Source organism: Trichechus manatus, unplaced genomic scaffold, assembly GCF_000243295.1.
Source record: "Trichechus manatus latirostris isolate Lorelei unplaced genomic scaffold, TriManLat1.0 scaffold00166, whole genome shotgun sequence".
Lineage (NCBI taxonomy): Eukaryota > Metazoa > Chordata > Mammalia > Sirenia > Trichechidae > Trichechus > Trichechus manatus.
The window spans coordinates 2,432,688-2,458,505 of NW_004444102.1; the positions used below are offsets into that span (position 1 = coordinate 2,432,688).

The 25,818-nt window shown below is 40.5% G+C and overlaps 1 protein-coding gene across 2 annotated transcripts in view; it reads right to left on the bottom strand.

Moving 5' to 3' along the window:
- NRG3 (neuregulin 3) overlaps positions 1–25,818 on the bottom strand; it is a 1,408,585-nt gene that overhangs the window by 790,706 nt on the left and 592,061 nt on the right. Inside the window, exons 1-2 of one of the 2 annotated variants that reach the window (XM_012558425.2) lie at positions 13,689–13,719; positions 9,763–9,892 (exon numbers count right to left, since the gene is read on the bottom strand). In XM_012558425.2, coding sequence (XP_012413879.1) covers positions 9,763–9,892; positions 13,689–13,719 — 161 coding nt within the window. Of the gene's footprint in view, positions 1–9,762; positions 9,893–13,688; positions 13,720–25,818 lie in introns of those variants that run through there. The other variant, XM_004386524.2, reaches the window with a different exon arrangement.

Consider the following 25,818-nt stretch of genomic DNA (forward strand, 5'->3'; position numbering starts at 1 on the left):
TTTACACAGAAAATTAGGTTACCATTTAACAACTACTACACATATTGTTCAGAGATATTGGTTACGTTTTTTACAATATGTCAACATTCTCATTAATTTCATTTTAAATGTTTCGCTTCAGGAATCTGCTTTCCCTGTCCCCTTACCCTTTTGCCTTTGCTTTAGAGTAATTGTTGACCATTTGGTCTCATATAGATGATTTTTTTTTTAATGTGTACAGTACTAACTGGTAAATAGACTTTTATTTTATGAGCCATTCTGTTATTTAGCTAAAAGTTGCCCTCAGGGGGTAGTTTTGGTTCAAGGTTTATGGAGAGTTTCAGAGTGATAGTCTTGGGGAGCCTTTTAGTCTCCATCTGTCTAGTAAGTCTGGACTTTTTAAGAATTGGCATTCTGTTCCACATTTTTCTCCCAGTCTATCAGGTTGCATCTATTGTGGCTCTGATTAGAACGGTGACTAGTGGTAGACAAGCACTATCTAGTTCTGTCCTCGGGGTAGATGAGGCCATGGTTCAGGTAGACCATTAGTCCTGTAGACTAGCTTCTTTCTCTGAATCTTTGGTTTCCTTCTTTCTCTGTTATTGAGAAGAAATCAATAGTTGTATCTTAGACAGCTGCTTACAAGCCTTTAAGAACTCAGACACTAGTCACCAAACTAGAATGTAAACTTTATAAACTATATTATGCCAATTGACCGAGTTGTCTCACGAGACTATGATCCTAAGGTTTCAATCCCAGAAAACCAATCCCACAAGATGCTTGATTATATCTAAGAAGTATCTGTAACTGTGTCCCATAGGTGCTTTATTTTATATATGTATATATGTATGAATACACATGTATGTACACACACGTATATACGTATACATATGTTGTTGTTGTTAGGTGCCATCAAGTCAATTCCGACTCATAGCTACCCTATGCACAACAGAATGAAACACTGTCCAGTCCTGTGCCGTCCTCACAATCGTTGCTATGTTTGAGCCCATTGTTGTAGACACTGCGTCAGTCCATCTCGTTGAGGGTCTTCCTCTTTTCCACTGACCCTCTAACTTACCAAGCATGATATACATACTTACTTATACACATATATGCTTATGTACATACATATGTAACTACACATACATTTTTTGGTTGTTGTTGCTATTGTTGCAAAATTATATATGTCCTGGGGTTTACAAAAAACATACCTTTTTTTTAAATTGTGCCTCAAGTGAAAGTTTACTCTTCAGGTCAGTTTCTCATACAAAAATTCATACACAAATTGTTATGGAACCCATTGTTATGTCTCTATAATGTGACAGCACACTCCTCCTTTCCACCTCGTATTTCCCGCGTCCATTCAACCAGCTCCTGAGCCTCTCTGCCTTCTCATCTCTCCTCCAGACAGAAGCTGCCCATTTAGTATCATGTATCTACTTGAGCTAAGAAGCACATTCTTCATGAGTATCATTTTATATCTTATAGTCCAGTCTAATCTTCATCTGAAGAGTTGGTTTTAGGAATGGTTTTAGTTTGGGGCTAACAGAGAGTCCAGGGGCTATGTCTTCTGGAGTCCCTCCAGTCTCAGTCAGACCATTAAGTCTAGTCTTTTTACTAGAATTTGACTTCTGCACCCTACTTTTCTCCTGCCCTGTCAGGGACTCTGTGTTATACTCCCTGTCAGGGTGGTCATTGGTGGTAGCTGGGCACCATTTAGTTCTTCTGGTCTCAGGATGATGAAGTCTCTGGTTGATGTGGCCCTTTCTGGCTCTTGGGCTAATATTTCCCTTGTGTCTTTGGTGTTCTTCATTCTCATTTGCTCTAGGTGGGTTGGGACCAATTGATGTATCTTAGATGGCCACTTGCTAGCTTTTAGGACCCCAGACGCCACTCACCAAAGTGGGATGCAGAAAGTTTTCTTAATAAACTTTGTTATGCCAATTGACCTAGATGTCCCCTGAAACCATGGTCCCCAGGTCCCTGCCCCTGCTACTCTGTCCCTTGAAGTATTTGGTTGTATTCAAGAAACTTCTTAGCTTTTGGGTTAGTCCAGTTGTGCTGACTTTCCAGGCATTGTGTGTTGTCCTTCCCTTCCCCTAAGATAATTCTCTACTATCTATTTAGTGAATACCCCTCTTCCTCCCTCCCCACTCTCGGAACAATCAAAGAATGTTTTCTTCTGTGTTTAAATCTTTTCTTGAGTTCTTATAATGGTGGTCTCATACAATATTTGTCCTTTTGCGACTGACTAATTTCACTCAGCATAATGTCTTCCAGATTTATCCATGTTATGTTTCGTGGATTCATCCTCGTTCTTTATGGCTGCATAGTATTCCATTCTGTGATTATACCATAATTCGTTTATCCATTCATCTGTTGATGGGCACCTAGGTTGTTTCCATCTTTTTGCAATTGTGAACGGTGCTGCAACGAACATGGGCATGCATATACATATTCATGTGACGGCTCTTATCTTTCTAGGATATATTCCAAGGAGTGGGATTGCTGGATCATATGGTACTTCTATTTCTAGCTTTTCAAGGAAGTGACGAATCAATTTACAAAGTGGTTGTAACATTTTCCATTCCCACCAGCAGTGCATAAGTGCTCCAGTCTCTCCACAGCCTCTCCAACATTTATTATTTGGTGTATTTTGGATTAATGCTAGCCTTGTTGGGGTGAGATGGTATCTCATTGTAGTTTTGATTTGTATTTCTCTAATGGCTAATGATCGTGAACATTTCCTCATGTATCTGTTAGCTGCCTGAATGTCTTCTTGGGTGAAATGCCTGTTCATATCTTTTGCCCATTTTTAATTGGGTTATTTGTCTTTTTGATGTTGAGATTTTGTAGTATCTTGTAGATTTTAGATATTAGATGCTGATCAGATTTGTTGTAGCCAAAATTTTTTTCCCAGTTTCTTGGTTGTCTTTTTATTCTTTTGGTGAAGTCTTTTGATGAGCATAAGTGTTTGATTTTTAGGAGCTCCCAGTTATCTAGTTTCTCTTCTGGTGCTTGTGCATTGTTACTTATGGTTTGTGTTCTGTTGATGCCATGTATTAGGGCTCCTAAGGTTATCCCTATTTTTTCTTCCATGATCTTTATTGTTTTCGATTTTAGATTTAGGTCTTTGATCCATTTTGAGTTAGTTTTTGTGCATGGTGTAAGGTATGGGTCTTGTTTCATTTTTTTGGAGATTGATGTCCAGTTATGCCAGTACCATTTGTTAAAAAGACTGTCTTTTCCCCAATTAATGGACTTTGGGCCTTTGTCAAATATCAGCTGCTCATAGGTGGATGAATTTACATCTGGATTCTCAATTCTGTTTCATTGGTCTATGCATCTGTTGTTGTATCAGTACCAGGCTGTTTCGACTACCATGGCAGTATAATAGCTTCTAAAATCAGATAGTGTGAGGCCTCCCACTTTGTTCTTCTTCTTGAATAATGCTTTACTTATCCCGGGCCTCCTCCCTTTCCATATGAAGTTGGTGATTTGTTTCTCCATCTCATTAAAAATTGCCATTGGAATTTGGATCAGGATTGCATTTTATCTGTAGGTCGCTTTGGGTAGAACAGACATTATCACAATATTGAGTCTTCGTATCCATGAGCAACGTAGAAAAACATACTTTTGTGTGTGTGTATTTCTTAGTGACATGACTTACCTTGGTCAAGCTGTGTGCCCTTTACCCACCTTCAGTGTTACCTTTCCTATCACCAAAAATAACAAGTGTTTACTATATACAGAATGATTCTCCCTCTGTTTCACCCCCACCATCCCTAGGGCCGCTCTCCCTTTTTGTTTTATTTTTGAGTGAACTAGACTACCTCAATAGACTACATGCACGGAGAAGGAGGGCATCATTATAATCTGGTCTGTATCTTCTTGTCAACAGCAATCAGTAAACTGCCTGCTATAACTGCAGTGACTACAAATTACTCAAATTATGTCTGGATGGTTGTGGCAAACAATCTCATGAACACGTCTTTGAATAATTTGAAGCTTCTGCTAAGTTTCTTCCCCCCCTCCCCCTTGCATTCTACACCACTCTTCAGGTACTCACTCAGAAGGCTGGGGTTTAGAGATCTTTCAGCCTCAATTCCCTCCAATCAAAGCAGTCCAGGGATGTGTGCCAAAGCTCCATGTCCATCCCGACTTGCTCCAACCACAGAGAATCGTTAGCTGCTGCTGCTCTCACAGCACCTACTGCAGAGTCAGCTGATGAAAAGGACCCTCACTGGGTGGAAAAGGTAATGGATCTCCAAAGTGACAGAGCAAAGCACTGAAAGGGATGGTCCTGCAATTTTATATAGTGTATCAAAAGGGTGTCATTATCCTGTGCTTGATCAATTATCTTAAAAATGGAAGTTTTGATTGAAAAACCTACTCAGGCAGAGCTAGACGTGGGAAGGAAAAGCAGCATCTCCTTGTAGGGCTCTCCTCCCTTTCAATGGCTGCCCCTCTCCCCACCCAGACCAGTAGTTTCGCAGATTACTGTCTAGCCCATCAACCTCCTTACTGAAGTAACGCCTCTGGCAATGGTTGCTTTTGGATTGCTTTCCTCTTGTTCTAGCAGTTACATATTTCAAGTTATTCAAGCATCTTCAAGTGAATTGCTTGATAGATTTCCAAAATGATCACTATAGGTGAATTCAACTCAAATGCTATCCTTTCCAAAGTTTTGAAAATCCATTTTGTGCTGTAGGGCTGGTGAGATCAGTTTAGAAAAGGAATATCCTTTTAACCTGAATTTGGCCTCAAAATGCATTTGGTCCTTTCAAATGCCTAGCAATCTTTTCAGTTACAATGGCTACCTCTTTCATTTCAGTGAAATATATTACAGATAACATGACTTTCCAAGTTCTTAAGAGTTCTAGAAATGACATAAAAATAAATAGATCAGAAAACACCCTGTTTTTATTCAGAATATTTTGATTCAAGGAGTTTCTAATGACATGTTATTCTTCTCTACCTAGATTTATTTATTCAGGATGTATCTAATTAGGTACTAAATCCAATTTTTTGTAATGTTTTCAAAACACATGAATTGAGTGTGGAAAGAATTATTTTAAAGACTAAAAATGAATTATTGATAAAAGAAGGAGCAGATACATTTAAATAGACTTAGCAGTGCTTAATTTGGAATGACTTAATTGAAAACTCTCTAATCAGCTTAACATTAATGGATTATAATGACACGGTGGGAAAAGATGTGGCAGTCAGCTTCCATAAAGATTACAGTCTTGGAAGCCCTATGGGGCAGTTCTATTCTGTCCTACAGGGTTGCTATGAGTTGGAATGGACTCAATGACAACGGGTTTCAATTTAACAGAGAAAGGGACACTTTCTTTATAGAAAGACTAAAAGCATGGGTCCAGTCTTCCTTAAGCAGGTGATACACATGAAAGAAAGTATGACTCTGTATGGCATTCCTACACTGGACAATTATTCAAAGGAAAAACTCATCACAACGAATCTAAAGGAAAAAGACGAAGAGTAGTTAACTTGTTTTCTTTGCATTAAAATATTTTTTTCAAAAATCTTTTTTGAATTATAAATTAAATCCACGTGCAATCTAAAGATCTTAGAAAAATCACAAGTTTCAAAAAATAATTGTAAACTCTATTAACATATTTATTTAGTTTCTTTTCAGAATCAGAATCTTATTGTACGTTCAGCTTTACAATTTTCTAACCTGGTTTTCATATAAAATGTGATATAATGAGCATTTTCATGTTGGTGAAAAGTTTTGAAAATTCCAGTTATATTGATTTTGTCCAACATATAGACAGATTCTAATTTATATAACCAAACCAAAAGACCAAACTCATTTCTGTCGGGTCAATTTGGACTCATAGTGACCCTATAGAACAGAGTAGAATTGCCCCATAGGGTTTCCAAGGAGCGGCTAGTAGATTCGAACTGCTGCACTTTTGCTTAGTAGCCCGGCTCTTAACCATCAAGGCTCCTCTAATTTATACAGATATTTAAATTCAGACTTTTATTTACTTATTTTTGTTATTTATAAATAAACCTGTGTTGAAATTCTTGCAGATAAACCTTCATATACATTTCTGTAGGCCAGATTCTTAGAAACAATATAATGTTTTGAAACATACTGAAACTCTATCCACAGAAAATATTTAACAAAGTACATTCCTCAAGTGGTTTATGAGAATGTGTTGTTACTGAAATCTCACCAAACTGAATATTGACTTTTAAAAATCACTAAATATCTGATAGGCAAAGAATCAGCCCATCTAATTTACATTTCTTCGTGAAGCTGAGCATTTTTCATGTTTATGTTATTTTTACTCTTTTTAAAGCAAAGATTATGCCCTTCCCTTTTGCCCTTATTGATCTAGGTGCCTTCTCTAGGTTATTAATTCTTTGTGGTATTTGTTGTAAGGGTTCACTCATGGTTTGTGTTTTAATTTTGTTTCTGAATTTTGATGTTCAGATGAAATAAATAGGGCATGTTGTTACCTTTCATTTCATTTTTGCTCAAAAGATGCTTTAAATTTCTGATGCAAACATATATAATTTTACTTACTATTTTATGTATGCCGTATTTCTTTATTTATTACATTAACTCTTGAATTTACTGAGAATAACTTTTGGTATAGAGAAGAGGTAAGAATTCGAGGTTGGTATTTTTTTATTTCATAGTCACCATTTATTGAACTATCATCTTCTCATTTTTCCTTTAATTTATGAATTCACCTTTAGTATATAATAAGTTCCACTATCTATGAGGCTGTTTTCACCGATCAGTCTCCAGAGGATCTGAGACTTATATTTTAAATTTAGAAAGAACAAGTTCGCCTGTTTATGTATGTTGGTATGTATGTGTGCACGTGCGTGCAGGTGTGTATTCATGTATGTGCATGCATGTATGTGTTTACGTATTGCTCTTTAAAATCCCATTCTCGAGTTATTTTTAGGGCCTTGGTGTCCCTCTGAAATTTTCATTAATTTTCTCTAATTCCAAATTATTAATACTATAAATGTTTTTTGAAAGACTTGGAAATACCTAGCACAATGAGAGCAATAACAAAGGGAAGAACATCAAGCCCCCTGTGTGAGATCTGAGCACTGTTCTTCTTTTGGAGCATGCATTTTCAGCATACCTACACGGATTTTCCGATTCACACTTAGCAGTTCTGCCACTATTCTTCCTTGGCAAGGAAACAGAAAAATGTTACAGCATGGTATATTTTCAAAGCATAGAAAATAAAATTTGATATAGTTTATCATAGGATTGCAATATATTTTTTTAAAAAGCTAGAAAATATAATCAATTTCTCTCAGAGTTAGATGTCTAATCCTTTGAGATATGTCAAAAGTAAACGATTTAATGATCTAGATCCATGCACAACCCTTCTATTGCTGCTTTGATCTACTAAATGACCTCTTGCTTAATGTGAGACGTAATCCGGTTACTAGTGTGTCATAAAGAAATCCCTGGCAGCAGGCAAGTCACTCTAACACACTTTCCCTTGTTTTCAATATTTCCTGACGATGAAGTATTTCACTTACTTCAAGCACATTACAGAGTGCAGTGCCATTTAATTCCTGAGTTCATTTCTGTATGCTATTTATTCAACAGCATCTTGGTGATAGGAGGTGCTCGATAAACATTAGTTGGATGGGAGGAGGATGAATGGAACGTACTGCTTAAGTAGAGTACTATACAAAATGGCACATTATTAATAACTACACTGGAATTCTTAGAAGTGGCCGGTACAGGAACAAACAGCCTTTTATTCATCGCAAAGCCTGGGAGATGAATAGCTGGCACAAGCAATGTGTGATTTATTCATACACAGTAGGAGGAGGTTTCCAGGCATCTATTAACCGACTCAAGCTCCAATTCTGCTTAGGCTGGTCTTTTGTCATGATTAGCTATGTTGTGACTCTACATTAAATAACACGTTGTCTGTGCTGAAATACGCAAAAAGTATGAAGACAGAAGGACAAAATTATTACACATGTACATGGTTCCAGCTAAAACATAGCTTTATCACCGCTTGTGTATGTTAAAATAATTACACATACACATGCCCACAAAAGCAAGTGTTTTTTCTTTTAGACCTGAGACCCATGAACTAATAGAGAATACAGTGAGATTGTATGTCAAAGAAGAATAAGAATTATTTTGCTCTTTTGGACATTCCTGGCTTTGAAAGCAGGAATCAAATCAGCTTTTGTACCGGGGTGGCGCCTGCTCTGATCCTTCCTCGGGGGTCCGACACCATCACAGCAAGCAGCTGCTTTTACTGATTCTTCTGATTCAACTCTTCATCAATTGATTAGGGATGCAAACTTAATGGGATTGTGATGCCCACTCCCACATGATGATTCTGTTGGCATGACAAAGATGACTTTGATTTCTGGTTGGGTATCGATAAGAGCACAGGCACTCTTCATGCTTCTCCACTGAGGTTTTTCTAGAAATCACTTGGGCCCAGGATGAAATACTATATATAACAAGACAGGAGGAATAGGGGAGAAACACTCCCCACTCTCTTTGTTCTCCCAACTCAGGTTCCCAAGGACAGGAATGGGCTGTGAAGTTTGTACCTGGTGTCAGTATAATGGCACTGCCAGACACCACATGAAAGCCTCCATATCCTAGGTGAAGGGAAGGCCACCAGTCTGTTTGTTCCGACACAGGACGTACTGTAAGCTTTACAGAGATCTACTACTATATATATCATTTCTTCCAAACCCAGGCCAGCTGCCCACTGTGGAAGCAAGTCCTCCTGGTAGACTGAGGTTGGCTCCTGGAGCCAGGTGGGATTTCAGGGCACATTCCAGGTTTATAACAGTAAGATGCATTGCTTCATGCCATCTTATAAAATAACACAGAAATAAAGTTTTATAATAGCAATAGAGGGGGAAAAAGTTGTAATTTTCCATGCTTCACAATTCAGAATAATTAGTTTAATACTTGTGTCATATGAGTGGAGTAAATAAAGCGAAGGAAAGGGGTGTGGATATATATGATCACTGAAGCATATACAGTTGCAAGGAAAACAAATTCCCAGGGCAGCGCTGGAAATGAAAGCCCAGTGGGGAGTATTTTTCAGATGCTAACTTGATTCTTCTATTGAGCCTTAAAGCTGCCGTGTGTACAAGTGCGCTGTTGATCTCAGTTTGTTTTTATTTTTAGCAGTTACATAACCTTATGTCTCTAAAAACCAATTAAACACCTTCCTGGCCCTTAGAGAGGAGTTCCCCTAAGTAGTTCACTACGGAGACGATAGCAGGACTGTGATTTCATTTACAGCGCTTGCTGGAGAGCGCTTCATCACCTGAGGTGTTAAAACAATGCACTGACATTAATAAGCCAGGCCAGAATCAAAACAAGATGCAGTCTTCTCTGGACACAGTTACACTCTCTGGGGTGTGGTTCACAATAAACACGGAGGTGAGATCTTAGATGAACAGTGTGCTTTGTCCTGCCTCAGACTGCAGGTTCGCAACAAAGATTATTTCTGAGCTCCAGGATGTGTACCTAGATCCCACACCAGGCTTCCATTACACACAGGCAAATATAAAAGTAAGCTTTTCCTTACTTGGTCAGGTAAAACTTAAACCATGTCCACATTGCTTTTGGTCTTAAGTCCTTCCAATACTTGTAGTGTCCATTCTGCCCCTGGCCAGAGCACACGCATCCCGGACACTGTCTATCTCAGAGGCTCACCACTGCCCTCCACCTCCAGCCCACGTTGAGGTCCTGCCCTCTCCAGGCGCGTGGCTGCAGCGACTTACCGACAGTGTTTGTGGGATCCGGTCAGGGTCTCGATCACAAAGCACTCGCCATCATTGAGGCAGTAGGCAAGGTCCTTGTCCCGGCAGGGCTTGAAGTGCTCTGAGTGCTCTGTGGAATATGTCGTCGTGTCTGTCAAGGAAAGCCCAGAGGAAAATGCTGTGAGCAGTGAATCCTGACACCAGCAACCCGTCCCCAGCCCGGCTCAGTGTATGGAGGCCTTTTCACCGCCTCTGGCCTTGGGGACTCTAGACAGACAGTGATGACCCCCACATGGTACTGAACAAGTGCAGCTGGGTTGACCATCCCCTTCAATTGTCTTGTATCTCCACTGGCGTTACACAACTGGAGTCACTCTAGATGTGGCATCTCATCTTAGGACACATGAACACTAAAAGCTGAATGATCCTGCCATCAAACACCCCAAATTCTCTCTTATTAATTTCAGTTTTGATAAACATTTTGTATGAAGGATTGAAACAACACCGCTTTTCCTTCATTGTTGCCAAATATCATTACTGATCAATGTATTTTGTGACTATTCTGTGGAGACCACTGTCAGTGTCCAGGGATTATTTCAGTCACTGCTATAACTGGCCAATGGCTAAGCCAAATACTCGTCCACTGTCTCCTTTTATTATGTAATTAAAATGCAAACGTTCCAAACTCTGAAATAAACTCTCAAATGTGAAGAATGCTTCTAGTAAATATTTAACAGCACCAAATTATTGTCATTTTTTAAATATTATCTTAAAAATGCATTTTTAAGATCATAATTACTTTTTTATTAAGCTATGTCTATATCTACTTCCCAAATATGAAATTAACCATCAGTATGTGCTATCTACAGGAGACAGGCTATTAACGACACACTTAGATGTTATTCTAGTTTAAATTTTAAGCAACTGAAGAATTAGTACCAATTCCACTGCTACATACAGGAAAAATTATATTTAAAAAGTCAAAGATGAATAAATTATTAGGCACTTTAAGCTCTTTAAGTTTCCTTTTCATAAATCTAGATTAATAATAATGTTCAACGGTACAAAATGCGCCAGCTTACTAACTGGAGGTCACAGTGAGCCTCTTCCTACTCATCAACCAAGCTGAGGGAAGAGCCATCCTCCTACAAGGAAATTTACTCACGTCCCTTTTATGTCTAAAATCTATCTCCAAGGGGGATAACTACAATCCTTACTAGAGCACAGAAGGACTTTGGCCATCTGGAATTTTGTCTGACCGTCTAGTCTCATCTTCTTGCACTCTAAAGCACACAACTTAATTTCCAACTATCATTCTATTTAGCCCAAATGCCAGGAACCATCGCACTGCTCCTTCTTCCTGGACCACCCATCTCCCCTGCCCTTTTATTTACTGGACTTCACTCAGAAGTCCTTCGGGGCTGAGATGATCTTCCCCTGGTACTCCCCCAGCACCGCAAGTAACTGCTTGTTCCCAGATTTACTTATCCCTCTAGTCCATGAGTTCCTTGAGGGCAGGGGCTGAGGTTTAATCAGATTAGATGCTCAAGTAAAAATGTCTTCAATAAATCTGATCAATCTGACATCACCAACAGTTTAAATGCATTGATAAAAGGTATGATCATTGAAATCAATACAATCTTATGAAGTAATACATCTCTTCCAGCAGAAGTTTGATGTAATTTCACATCAGTGTTGTCTTTTTTAATACACTTGTTTTAATATTGATGCACAGTGAAAACACATTGCCTCAAGACTCATACAGACCCTCACTCATACTAATTATATACTGGGACCATTAACAACACCCACTTCTAGTCTCTTTCTTGGTGGAACAAGGAAACCTATTTTTGTTTTCCATTTCAAAATATCTCCTTATTAATTATTAATACTGTGGCATAAAATAAAGAGTCTGCAAAAGAGACCTGTTTTCTGTTTTCCAGGAGACCTCCTCTACAGTGAAGATCTGTTATTCAGGATAGGATGCTATAAACAGTCACACAGAATCAGTCTCTCTTTTCATGCCAAATATTTAAAATTCAAGAGCACACAGCAGAAAATTCAATATGGAATACCACACAGTTGGCTGCTATGCTGACTGTTGAAGTACATTAACTCGTGATCAGTTAGTTAACTTTTCGTTTAATTTCTTATTATCCGTGTATTGATATTCACTGATCATTCCTCCAAGAACAGCTTTTCATTAACATAACCTACAGCATAAAATGTGAGATCCTTACTTTATAAGAAGGGGCTTTAACAAGCTACAGACTCCAAGAGCAAGACAATGGCAGAGCAATTACAATCATTTAGCTTCCATCTGACAACTGCTGTCTCCAGTGGTTACCACTCCATTCCACCACCTGCTTTCCCCCTGTATTTCCATCACCTGGTGCATCACAAGGAACCTGAGATCCAGCAAATGCCTCTGCAAACATGGGAGGTATGAGGGTGCACAAGTGCCAGGCTCAGCCTGCACTCTGGTTTTCTATTTACCTAGCTTATAGAATCCCAAAATTATTTTAAAATATCCATGCTTATCCCTCACAACAACTTAACTATATTTAAAGAAAGCATCATTATTAAATCGTTTTAAATAACTTAATGATAAATAATAACAGAACGTTTGGCCTGATCTTCCAACAGGTTAGAAAACTGTAATTATTAATAAATTTGAAATCTTTGAATTTTCCTAAAATTATGTTTCACTAAAAGCATTCATATAGCACCATTCACCTAAAATCACAGAGGTATTGACCAAGGTAAATAAAATCCCTTTGCTTTTTCTTCTGGCTATTTTCACCTTTTTTATTTCAGATTTTTAGTTTGGAGATTTAATAAATTACCTTCTAATTTGATCCTCACATGAACCCTATATAGTAGGGTCTGCTTCCCCTTTTGAAACTGTAGTTCAGAATTACTGAAATTTAAAATTACTAATTACTAATTACTAAGTAATTTTCTTCAGGACACACAGTCTGACTGCACAAGAGGACTTAGACACAGGTCTCGTTTCCCTAAAGCGAGGGTCTCTCCTTGTTACATCAGGTCACATCGCTGTGTCTACCAGGAGCTATAATAATTCACTAGAAACCAAAAGCTCCCATCAGCTGGTACAGATAACCTTGAGGTCAGGAAATGCTTTTTAAAGGGCCAGATTGTTAGTACTTTAGACTCTGCAGCCACATGACTGCTCAACTCTGCCGTGGCAGTGTGAGAGCAGCCATAAGCGACACCTGACAAATCTGAATGGCTGTATTTCAATGGAACTTTCAAAACCAGGCAGCAGGTGGGATTTGGCCTGTGGCCCATAGTTTACCAATCCCAAATACCAAATGGTTAATTGCTTTATTTAAATTTTTGCTTCTTCTTCAGAAAAAGGTCAACACCTCCTCTAGTGCAATGGTCTGTAAGCCTCTTAAATCACACCCCCTTCAGGATATGCTAGACACTGCCATCTATCCTGATAGTGATCCCCTCCTTCTGCATGGCCAGGCATCTTTGCTCTACAGCACCTATGGCAGCCATGTTCTCTTTGCCTGGGTTTGGTCTTGAGATGGAACCCTGGTGGTACAACAATTAAGAACTTGGCTGCTCACCAAATGGTCAGCAGTTCGAATCCACCAGCCACTCTTTGGAAACCCTATGGAGCAATTCTACTCTGTCCTATAGGGTCAGGCTATGAATTGGAATCAACTCAACAGCAATGCCCCACCCCCACTCCCCCAGTCTTGAGACAGTCATGCAACTCAACCTAGTCAATGAGACGTAAGGGGATGCCTACTGATCTTCCAACAGGTTAGTAAGGCCTTTGGGAAAAGTTTTTCTCATTTTAAGAAAAAATGTCTTCAGTAGGAAGCCTTTCTGTCCTGTTGCCCTCATTCTCTTCCTACTTTGAAATTGTGTTCTTTGAGGAGGTGATACCTATTTTGCAACTGTCTTGCCACCATGAGTTGAAATTCTACACTTGAAAGTCATCATGCCCAAGATAGAGAAATTCTAGATCTTTAACAGAACCACTTAAGTCACCATACTAACTCTAGGACCACCTACCTAGTTGTTGTTGCTAGGTGCCTTCAAGGCGGTTTCAACTCATTGCGCCCCTGTGTACAACAGAAGGAAACATTGCTCAGTCCACACCATCCTCACAATCACTGTTATGCTTGAGTCCATTGTTGCTGTAATTGTGTCAATCCATCTTGTTGCGGGTCTTCCTCTTTTTCACTGACTCTCTGCTCTACCAAGCATGATGTCCTTCTCCAGAGACTGATCCCTCCTGACATGTCCAAAGTATGTGAGATGTAGTTTCACCATCCTTGCTTTTAAGGAGCATTCTGGTTGTACTTCTTCCAAGACAGATTTGTTCATTTTTTTGGCAGTCCATGGTATATTCAATTTTCTTTGCGAAAATCACAGTTCAAAGGTGGCAATTCTTCTTCAGTCTTCCTTATTCATCATACAGCTTTCACGTGCGTATGAGGTGAGCGAAAACATCATGGCTTGGGGCAGGCCCACCTTAGTCTTCAAGGTGAAATCTTTGCTTTTCAACACTTTAAAGAGGTCTTTTGCTGCAGATTTGCCCAATGCTATGTGTCTTTTGATTTCTTGACTGCTGCTTCCATGGGTGTTGATTGTGGATCCAAGTAAAATGAAATCCTTAACAACTTTAATCTTTTCTCCATTTATCGTGATGTTGCTTATCGTTCCAGTTGTGAGGATTTTTGTTTTATGTTGAGGTGTAATCCATACTGAAGGCTGTGGTCTTTGATCTTCTTCATCAGTAAATGCTTCAAGTCCTCTTCACTTTCAGCAAGCAGGGCTGTGTTATGTGCATAACACAGGTTGTTAATGAGTCTTCCTCCAATCCTGATGCCGCATTCTTCTTCATATAATTCAGCTTCTCAAATTATTTGCTCAGTGTACAGATTGAATAGGTATAGTGAAAGGATACGACCCTGACGCACACCTTTCCTGACTTTAAACCACGCAGTATCCCCTTGTTCTGTTCGAATGACAGGCTCTTGACTTATGTACAGGCTTCTCATGAGCGCAGTTAACTGTTTTGGAATTCCTATTCTTTGCAATGTTATCCATAATTTGTTATGATCCACACAGTCAAATACTTTTGCAAAGTCAACAAAACACAGGTAAACATCTTTCTGGTATTCTCTGCTTTCAGCCAAGATTCATCTGAATCAGCAATGATATCCCTGGTTCCACATCCTCATCTGAATCCAGCTTGAATTTCTGGCAGTTCCCTGTCAATATACTGCTGCAGCCGCTTTTGAATGATCTTCAGGAAAATATTACTTGTGTGTGAAATTATTAATAATATCATTAGATAATTTCTGCATTTGGTTGGATCACCTTTCTTGGGAATAGGCATAAATATGGATCTCTTCCAGTCAGTTGGCCAGGTAGCTGTCTTCCAAATTTTTGGCATAGATGAGTGAGCACTTCCAGCACTGCAACCATTTGTTGAAACATCCCAATTGGTATTCCATCAATTCCTGGAGTCTTGTTTTTCGCCAACGCCTTCAGTGCAGCTTGGACTTCTTCCTTCAGTACCACGGATTCCTGATCAAATCCTGCCTCTTGAAATGGTTGAACATTGTTTTGGTATAGTGACTGTGTATTCCTTCCATCTTCTTTTGATGCTTCCTGTGTCGTTTAATATTTTCCCCATAGAATCCTTCAGTATTGAAACTCAGGGCTTGAATTTTCTCTTCAGTTCCTTCAGCTTGATAAATGCCGATCGTGTTCTTGCCTTTTGGGTATCATTTCTATCACTAAGGCCACATTTTCCAACTACTGATCCTTCTTTGTTTCCAACTTTCACATTCCCTTCACCAGTAATTATCAATGCATCCTGATTGCATGTTCAGTCAATTTCAGACTGCAGAAGTTGGTAAAAATCTTCAATTTCTTCAACTTTGGCCTTAATGTTTGGTCTGTAAATTTGAATAACAGTGATATTAGCTGGTCTTCCTTGTAGGCATATGGATATTATACTATCACTGACAGTGTTGTACTTCAGGATAGATCTTGAAATGTTCTTTTTGACGATCAATGCAATGTCATTCCTCTTCAAGGTGTCATTCACGGCATATAGACCACATGACTGTCTGATTCAAAACGGCCAATACCAGTCCATTTCAGCTCACTAATGCCTAGGATATCGATGTTTATGTGTTCCATTTCATTTTTGACAATTTCCAATTTTCCTAGATTCATACTTCATAGATTCCATGTTCCGATTATTAACGGATGTTTGCAGCTATTTCTTCTCATTTTGAGTCATGTCACATCAGCAAATGAAGGTTCCGAAAGCTTGAGTCCATCCACATCATTAAGGTCAACTCTACTTTGAGGAGGCAGCTCTTCCCCAGTTGTATTTTGAGTGCCTTCCAACCTGAGGGCCTCATCCCCCAGCACTATATCAGACAATGTTCTGCTGCTATTCATACGGTTTCACTGGTTGATTATTTTCAGAAGTAGACTGCCGGGTCCTTCTTCCTAGTCTGTCTTAGTCTGGAAGCTCAGCTGAAACCTGTCTGCCATGGGTGACCCTGCTGATATCTGAATACTGGTTGCAAACCTTCCCGCATCACAGCAACACACAAGCCCCACAGTACTTCAAACTGACAGACACGTGGGGGACCTACCTAGAGTTTGGTTAGATAAATGATAAGACCATTGTGTTTAAGTCACTGTTAGTTAGGCTTTCTATTACTTAGAACCAAACCCAGCCTGAGAAAGAGACAGTAATAATTTTGGATGACACTATACCTACTTCTAAGTGCATTCATTTGTTCAATTTTTTCTCACATATAATGCACGTTTTAAAACATATAAAATGGAATAAAAATTAAAATTAGATTTTAAAAAAATTGAACATAAGCTCCAATTCTTTATTTTCTCTCAGTGTCCAAAGGTAGCACAGCAAATTCTAATATATCCAGATGAGTGTTTAGTTCTGAAGGGAAATAGGGACATTTTGTAAGAACAAGGTGATGTATAAGATGTGACCCTATACTAGAAAAGTCTGGCCCTAAATAATCTTGGGAAACCTTAGCAATTAGAAGCAGAACTCTCATCTGTGAATGTATCTAACCTGCGTTGGAACTTCTTTATATTGCTTAGACTGTTGCACTTAACCTTCAGACAATCTAATACCCTCAGCTTACTACAGTCTAGGTGACCGTTGGGGTCATGTATTTGAAACTCAGAGAGTGCCTTCTGTGTCTAGAAATGTAATTTGTTAAATATATTTGATACAGAGCTATTAATTATATTCAGAAATATACAGACAAGGGGTGGGTAAGCAAACCAGGGGAGGCCTAGTATTCCCATGAACCTGTTTGTCTCTCAAAGCTCTCTTCCTTATGCTCACCGACCCCAGAGCTTGCTGTCTGTCATCAGGGGCTTGTGTGTTTCAATGATGCTGAACAGGTTTCAGAGGAGCTTCCATACTAAATCTAGCTAGCAAAAAAGGCCTGGGATCTACTTCGGAAAATGAGCCAGTGAGAACCCTATGGATCACAAAGATCCTTATCCTCAACTGCTCATGGGGATGGTGCAGGACCAGGCAGCGCTTCGTTCTGTTGTGCACAGGGTTGCCATGAGTGGGGGGCTGACTCGACAGCAGCTAATAGCAACAACCCCACAGGTGGTGCTCCATGACCAGCCCTGCACTCTCCACCTGCATTAGCTCGGGAATCTGTCATCTGCCGGGATGTGAGTTCCCTCTGCATCCATGACCGGATGGAGGTCTGACACCGAGGTGTACGCAATAGGTGCTTACAAAGAGGTGTTTTTGCTGGAGTGTTTTTCCAAATGTTCTATATTGACAAGTGTGCACTCTTATGCTATCATCATGAAAACAATAAACCCTATTAAAAAATGGTATCTAGGAAATGAATAAATATTTGGAAGATAGAATGAGAGAAGTGTCAAAAAAGCATTTCAGATAAAGTGTATGGAATTTTATGAGAGGAAGGAAAAATTAACTCCAGGGCTGAGGGGAAGGGAGAAGAACAGAATCAGGGACATTTTCTAAGGGAAAGGGGCATGGAGGATAAAGGGATATTAGGTTGCAGGTGAGCAGGGAAGGGGCTCTGCAAGCCTCCCAGGAAACAGGACCACAGGTCCAGGACTCATCCCTGGAGGCACTGCTGCCTCTGGAGGAATAGTGGCTGTTCTCTGGGGTCAGAGACTGTGCAAGCATCAGGACCACTCGCCTGGCACTTGCTATGTGTTGTTTAACGTGTTTTCTTATATTTTTATGGGTTTTCCTCTCTGTCCCCAGGGAAGTCAAGGAGAGTGCTTTGTTTTTAAGTTTTGTATTCTTTCCACATCATGTAGCATACATAATAAGCAATCTGTACAGTAATTAAATGCACAGTATCTGTTGGGGGGTGGTGGTTGTGGTGGTTGGTTAATTTATTAAAGTCAAAATGAGAAGAAAATGTAAGTGTGGAAGATAGAAATCCCTGCAGATTTTGCAATGAAAGTTAACTAATGAATTAAAAATGACAGCTGGTTTTCACTTTAAGTATTGAGTTGAATCTGAATATTCCTTATCGAAGTTTTCTGTGTTGCCAGCACAATGCTGCACATTGTGAGCACCCATATTTTGTTGCAGGAAGGAGAATGCTCAGTTAGCTATCACAGGTGATTACAGCAGGCAATCAAAGGACATGGAGAGTCTAATTCAGGCTATAGCCACTGGGGAAACCCTCTGAAAGGGCTGGGACTGGAGCTAGGCCTGGAGCACGTGGGATTTCACCAGCACAGGAAACGTGAGTCTAGATGGAAGAGCAAGATGGCCGAGGGAAGGGAAATGCTGAGGCACAAAGTAGACTCTCAGTAAAGTCTCCACTATCCTGGCTTGTAGGCATCAGATTTGTCAGGCAGTCTCCCCCACCACCCCCAAACTGACTTCATGACATGTCAATTCTCCAAGAAAAGTTAAGAATCTGGTGATTTAATCTCAAAGCTTTCAGGATTAGTAAAACACTGTTACAGGCCAGAGTCATTTAGATTTCGTCCCAGACTCGGGCCGCCTCTTCTGTGGGGACAGTATAAATTAAATGTGCTGCCATACATTAAAATTCTCTGTAGAATCTACCATTTTGCAGGCACCCAGGAAGGAACATGGTATGAGACTGAGTTGAACAATATTTAACGATCGAGGAAAATTTCAAGAAGAATACAATCGTATTTGAAGAGGAAATAAACCACTTCTCAGCTGGCAAGAGGCAAAAATAACTTTCTTCCTGCTGCCAGAGATCAGACAGTTGTTCACTCTGCTGGCATGGGGGAAACGGGGAGCCGTGGGCAAGGAGCTTAGAAGTTCAGTTGAGCCATGGAGCTGCTGAGGGGACTGGTAGATTCTGATGCGTCCCAGAGCTCGATTCCTACAGTAAATGTCGAAGGAGCTCTGGTTAAATTTGCCTGACATACCTGCCACCTTCTACTTTTTTTAAATAATATTTTTATTGTGCTTTGGTTTACATAGCAGTGGAGGTTCCCATTCAACAATTTCTACACAAGTTGTTCAGTGACATCGGTTACATTCTTCACAATGCATGAACATTCTCATTGTTTCTGTTCTGGTTGCCACCTTCCACTATGAAATTTTGCTTTTAAAAACTCTGCTTTAGCTTAAACAAATTTGCATAGGACATTGGTGGTTCAGTAGAAATGTACTTATCTGGGAATTGGAGAGTTTATCATAAAGCTGTATATTCTGTGCTCACCAATGGGCATGTGCAAACTGTCTTCACCTCTCATAGTAATAAAAGCAGCTGCTATCACTGGAGCCCTTGGCGCCCACTAGGCTCTGTTCTAGGTACTTCAGACTCTACCTCTGCTTCCCGCTTTGCTCTACTGAAATGCTCCCTCTATCTCACCAACTCTCTAAACCCAGTGGGTGTCTAAAACAATAACCACTCACCTTGTTTGAACTATTAGCAGCGTCTAATACACTCAACCACTCCTGCCTTTTAGAAAACCTTCTTTCATTGGCTTCTGAGTCATCATGTGTTGTTGGGTTTTGGCTTTTGCTACCCAAGTTTCATCTAATCTTTACTTAAGTGCTGGATTACCTAAATCCTGGACCTCAAATAACTCCTACCATGTACTTGGCACTGTGCTAGCCATTTTCCTTTCGCATTCTTTTTGACCTTAAAATAACACTATGAATGTGTGCTATTATTTACCATCCTAAATTTGTACCTTAGAGATTGAGGCTTAGAGTGCTGACGTCATTTACCCCAGGTCATGTGGCTCTCAGCCGGTGACTTCCGTACTCAAAGCAGTGCAGCCTGGCTGGCTCTCTTAGGTGCCAGGCCACATCCTTATTTCATTTTTATTTACTTTTACTCATTCCCTAAGTCAGAGCTACTCCAGGTGTGGTCTTCAGACCAGCAGAATCAGCATCATCTGGGAGCCCATTAGAAATGCTAATTCTTGGGCCCCACCCCAGACCTACTGCATCAGAAACTCTGGAGGTGGGCATTAGAAAGCCGCTTTAACAAGCTCTGGGGGTCCTTCCCTTCTCCTGATGCTGTGACAGCCAGTTGCCCTAAGAGATGTGTCTGCTATCACGTCATACCAATAACTCTCACGTTCACATCTGCAGCCCACATTTCCCTGAGCTCCAGCCATCTACCTTTCCCCTCCTGATGGCCATTCCAAAACTCAAACCAGACCCGTTGCCGTTGAGTTGGTTCCAACTCATAGCAACTCTATAGGACAGAGTAGAACTGCCCCATTGGGTTTACAAGGAGCAGCTGGTGGATTCCAACTGCTGACCTTTTGGTTAGCAGCTGAGCTCTTAACCACTGTGCAGGGCTCCATTCCCGGGGCAGCTCAAAATTAACATCTAGAAAACTGAACTTCTGATCTTCCTGTAAGCCTGTCCTTCCTTCAGAAATCCCTGTCTTAGTTAATGTCGTGCAATCTACCCGGTTGTGCAGGCTAGCAGACATCTGTGATGGTTACTTTTGTGTCCACTCGCTAGGCTTCAGTACCCAGTTATTTAATCAAACACTAATTAATCTAGGTGTTACTGGGAAGGTATTTATAACTGTGTTAACATTTACAATCAGTTGACTTTAATTAAATGAGACTAACTTCAATAATGTGGGTGGGTCTCATCCAATCAGTTCAAAGCCTTAAGAACAAAAAACGGAGGTTTTACAGAGAAGAAGAAATTCTGCCTCAAGACTGCAGCGTCAACTCCTGCTGAGTTTTCAGGCTGCCGGCCTGCCCTGCAATTTCCGACTTGCCAGCCCCCACAATCGTATGAACTAATTCCTTAAAATAAATCCATATATATATATGTATGTATTCATATTAATAATAATATGTTACATAATATAATTTTAATATAATGTTATTATATATTATAATTTTATCAAATAATCCATACATAGTCTGTATTATATACAGATTTTATAATATTTTCAAATCATCTCTCTATCTGTATCTCCTATTGGCTCTGTTTCTCTGGAGAACCCTGACAGATACACCATCCTTTTCCTGATCTTCCATGTTTCACCATCAAATACCACTGATTCCATTTCCTAAATACATTCAGGATCTTCCACTTCTTTCCATAGTATCTCACCTGGAATACCTTTAACTGGCCTGCCTGCACACATGCTTGACACTCTAAAATGAGTTATGCAGTTTGCAAAACGTGAAAAAGTGTGCACAAAAACAGACAGTGATTAATCATTTCCTTGCAAAATTCGTTTAGTGGAAACCCATCCTCTAAGTACAGTTCTGTCTCTCCATCCTCACCTCACACCAAATATCTCTCCCTCATTTTCAGTACTCAAGCTACAGTTCTTGTGTGTCCATTTGGGAACATTACTTTTTCAGACATTACCTATACTTGCACATGAGCAGTCAGACAGGCACCTCACACCTACAGTTTCAGAAAGAATCTGGCCCTTTGGAGGAAGTTGGCCCAACTTGAAATCCAAGATAAGGGAACATGCTGAGGCTGTACTGATATGGCCCTTTCAAGATTCTCCAGTGAAGACAGGCCTCAGCTAACAGAATTCAGCTCTGTTCCTATCATCCGAGTTAGATGCTTTGGGGATTTTGATGAGATATCATTATAGACCTGAATCCCACAACTATCCTTGTTCTGCTACCATGCTCCCTAAGCAATCTTCAAATTAAGATTGCATTTCCCATGCAGAAATGCCTTTCAGAGCAGGATGGTTCCATGTACGGGCAGTGTTTCATTTCCATGACAGTTTTGTATGTCAGATTACTTTCCGTGACATAAAGGGGTGAAAACCCCTTGCACATGTAGCAATAGCCTCCAGTCTGATCTCTCTGTCCCCACAACTGTCTTCCATAGAGTCAAAAATTGTCACACCCACCTTGATAGCACTCTGGTCGCTTTTCTTCCTGTGCTCAAAAACCATCATGTCCTCATTATACAAGACAAAAGCCACTTCTTAGCCAATTCCACAATTGTGACAGAGGCCAAACACAGACGATTCCTGAGACTTCACTCTCCTGTCTCCCTCTTTGATCCCTTGGGTTCCAATAATACTGAACAAACTAGTGCTTCGTGACACGGAAGTCATTGAAAGACACCATGATTTTAAATATGCTGTTCCTTCTACCAAGAATAAACAGTCTATATTCCTGCATCTGGCCAAAAACAAAAAAAGGTTATTTGTTTTAGTCCTATGTGAAATGCAGCTCCTACAGCAGTGGGGTGCTGCTCTAACAGATACCTACAATGTGGAAGCCTTCTCTAGCAACTCAGGTTTGTTCTGAACTCCAGGAACATTTCATTCCCATCTTCATTCAATCCATGGATTGAATTATGTTCCCCCAAAATGTGAGTCAACTTGGCTAGGCCATGATTCCCAATATTGTGTGGTTGCCCACAATTTTGTGATCCAATGTCACTATCCCATGTGTTGTAAATCCTAACCTCTATGATGTTAATGAGGCAGGATTAGAGGCAGTTATGTTAATGAGGTAGGACTCAATCTACGAGATTAAGTTGTATCCTGAGTCAATCTCTTTTGAGATACAAAAGAGAGAATGGAGCAGAGAGGAGTGGGACCTCATTACCACCAAGCAAGAAGAGCCTGGGATGAAGCGTGTCCTTTGGATCTGGGGTCCCTGCGCCCAGAGCTCCTAGACCAGGGAAAGACTGATGACAAGGACCTTTCCCCAGAGCCAACAGACAGAGAAAAACTTCCCCTGGAGCTGGCACCCTAAATTTGGACTTCTAGCCTCCTACACTATGACAGAATAAATTTCAGTTTGTTAAAGCCATCCACTTGTGGTACTTCTGTTGTAGCAGCATTAGATATCTTGGACAAAATTTGGTACCAGGAGAATGGGATGCTGCTCTAACAGATACCTACAATGTGACGGTGGTTTTGGAATTGAGAAATGGGTAGAGGCTGGAAGAGTTTTAAAGTGCCTAATAGTAAAAGCCTAGATTGCCTTGAAGAGACTGTTGGTAGAATTATGGACATCAAAGACAATCCTGTTGAGGACTCAGAAGGAAGTGAGAAGACATGTAACACCAGAAATGTTGCAGATGGCAAGAAGCAGCAGCTGAGAAATAACAGCAGCAGAACTAGGAGGCCAGAGTGACATGATGAGGAAGCTGAACCAGGAAGCTAGACAGCTGAGTGCCTTTGCACAGGAGGCTTCCTGCTAGAGTGGGGTGCCTCTGGGCACTCATTGTTGGAGCTAGGCTTGCTGACCCATGGAGCAAGGGAGCTGAGTACCCTCCAGCTGAGGTTTACTGGCAGAGTGGGGTGCCTACAAACATCTATCAGTAGAGCTAAAAAGCTTTGGGACACTTGCCCAAGTGGAGCAGACACTGGGCTGGCCCAATAGGCTTGAGGGGCCGAGAGGCCAAGGAACCAGGAAGCAGACGCTGAAGAGACAAGGAACATAGGATTCAGAGCTGCCTCAGTCTCAAAGGGTAGGGTTATGACCTCTGGGGTCTCAAATGGTAGAGCCATGGCCTTGGAGGTTTCAGAGGGTGGGGCCACAGCACCTAGGTTTCAAAGAGTCAGATCTTCACCAACTTGGTTTCAGGGTGCGTGGCTGCCTTTCATGAGTACCAGAGGGATGGGGCCAGATCCACTGTCCAAAGCTGAGGGGGTGGGGCTGCCTTGCCTAGTGGACAGAAGAACGGGGTCTTCTGGGGCTGAGTGGGTAGAGTTGCTCCTTAGATGGACTAATATAATGAGGTCGACCAAATCCGAGGAAGTAGAGTTGTTTTTCCAGTGGGTCTGGAAGGTGGAGGGGTAACCCAGGGCTTAGGAGCCTCCACCCCGATTCCAGAGAGTGTGGCCAAGAACCAGAGTCTAGAGGGCAAAGCCACTGCCTAAACGGTCTCAGAGAACAGAGGATTATTTTCAACTCTTGAGAGCTAATGTAATGTGTTCCGCTGACTTGCTGGCTGCCTGTTATCCCTTCTTTCCTTCCAATTTCTCCCATTTGTAATGGAAATATCTAGCTTGTGGCTGTTCTATCATTATACTTTGGAAGCAGATAAATTGTATTCTAGATTTCACAGATGAAGAAAAATTTCACAGAACGTGAGATTTTGGATTTGGAGTTGATTTAAGACTTTTCAGATGACATGATAGGGTAAATATACACTTGATAATGTGTTTTACATGGGCAAGTACATGAATTTGGGGGGGGCAAAGGATGGAATGTCATGGATTGAATTGTGTCCCCCCAAAATGTGTGCCACCTTGGCTAGGCCATGATTCCCAGTATTGTGTGGTTGTCCATCATTTTGTGATCTGATGTTATTATTCCGTGTGTTGTAAATCCTACCTCTATGATGTTAAGCGGCAGGATTAGAGGCAGTTCTGGTAATGAGGCAGGACTCAATCTATAGGATTACGCTGTATCTTGAGTCAATCTCTTCTGAGATATAAAAGAGAGAATCAACAGAGAAGAGTGAGACCTCATTACTACCAAGCAAGAAGAGCCAGGAGAGGAGTGCATCCTTTGGACCCAGGGTCCCTGCACTGAGAAGCTCGTAGACCAGGGGAAGATTGATGACAAGGACCTTCCCCCAGAGCCAACAGAGAGAGACGTCTTCCCCTGGAGCTGGCACCCTGAATTTGGACTTCTAGCTTCCTAGACTCTGAGAGAATAAACTTCTGTTTGTTAAAGCCATCCACTTGTGGTATTTCTGTTAGAGCAGCATTAGATATCTAAGACACCATCTCTAGTATTGTGATAATCACTCTCAGTGCAATTTAAGTACTATATGTCTGCTTCTCTACCCTCTTCCTAAACAAAACTATGAATTCCTAGGTACAGAAAAGCCATCTTTGTGCCCCAAAATTGATCCCAAGTCCTGACACAAAGTAAATGCTTAATATGCACTTTTTGAGTAAATAAGTATCATGATGATTACAACAGTGATAATTATATCAACATCACATGCACACAGACACCTCCAGCATGATAAGGCAAATACCACCTCCTCATAGCTCCATATATTAGCTTTATCAGTAAGAATATTTTTGATGATAAATGACAACACAAATGAGTCCAACTGTTTATAATCAGAGTTATTTTCTTGATGCTCACAGGTGTCTTACAAAAATAAGCAGTTTGGTGTGTTTTGATGGGCAGTTTTATGTTTATTCAAGAATTTTTTTCCAGATCCAAATTTCTTACCTGTCAAGTATGTGCACTGGTGATATTCAAAATATTTAACGAGCAACATGATGAGGAAAGGACTGAACAGAATGAATCTGGCTGTAGCAAAAGCAGAGTTCTGGAGGCCTCATGCAGTGCCCTATGTTAACCCTTTGGTTTCTCGATTAATGCTAAGGAGGGTTAGGAACCCTGGTAGGGTAGTCCAGAGTGGCATGTAGGGGCATCTTTCTGGGGGTTTTGAGCAATATTTACCAACTAGAGTAAAATCATCTAAATACTTTAGACATCAGTACAACTACCAGAGCACACTGCTGTTTATCATATCTTCTAATGGTCTTAGAAGAAGTACATCCAGAATGCCTTAGAAGCAAGGATGGCGAGACT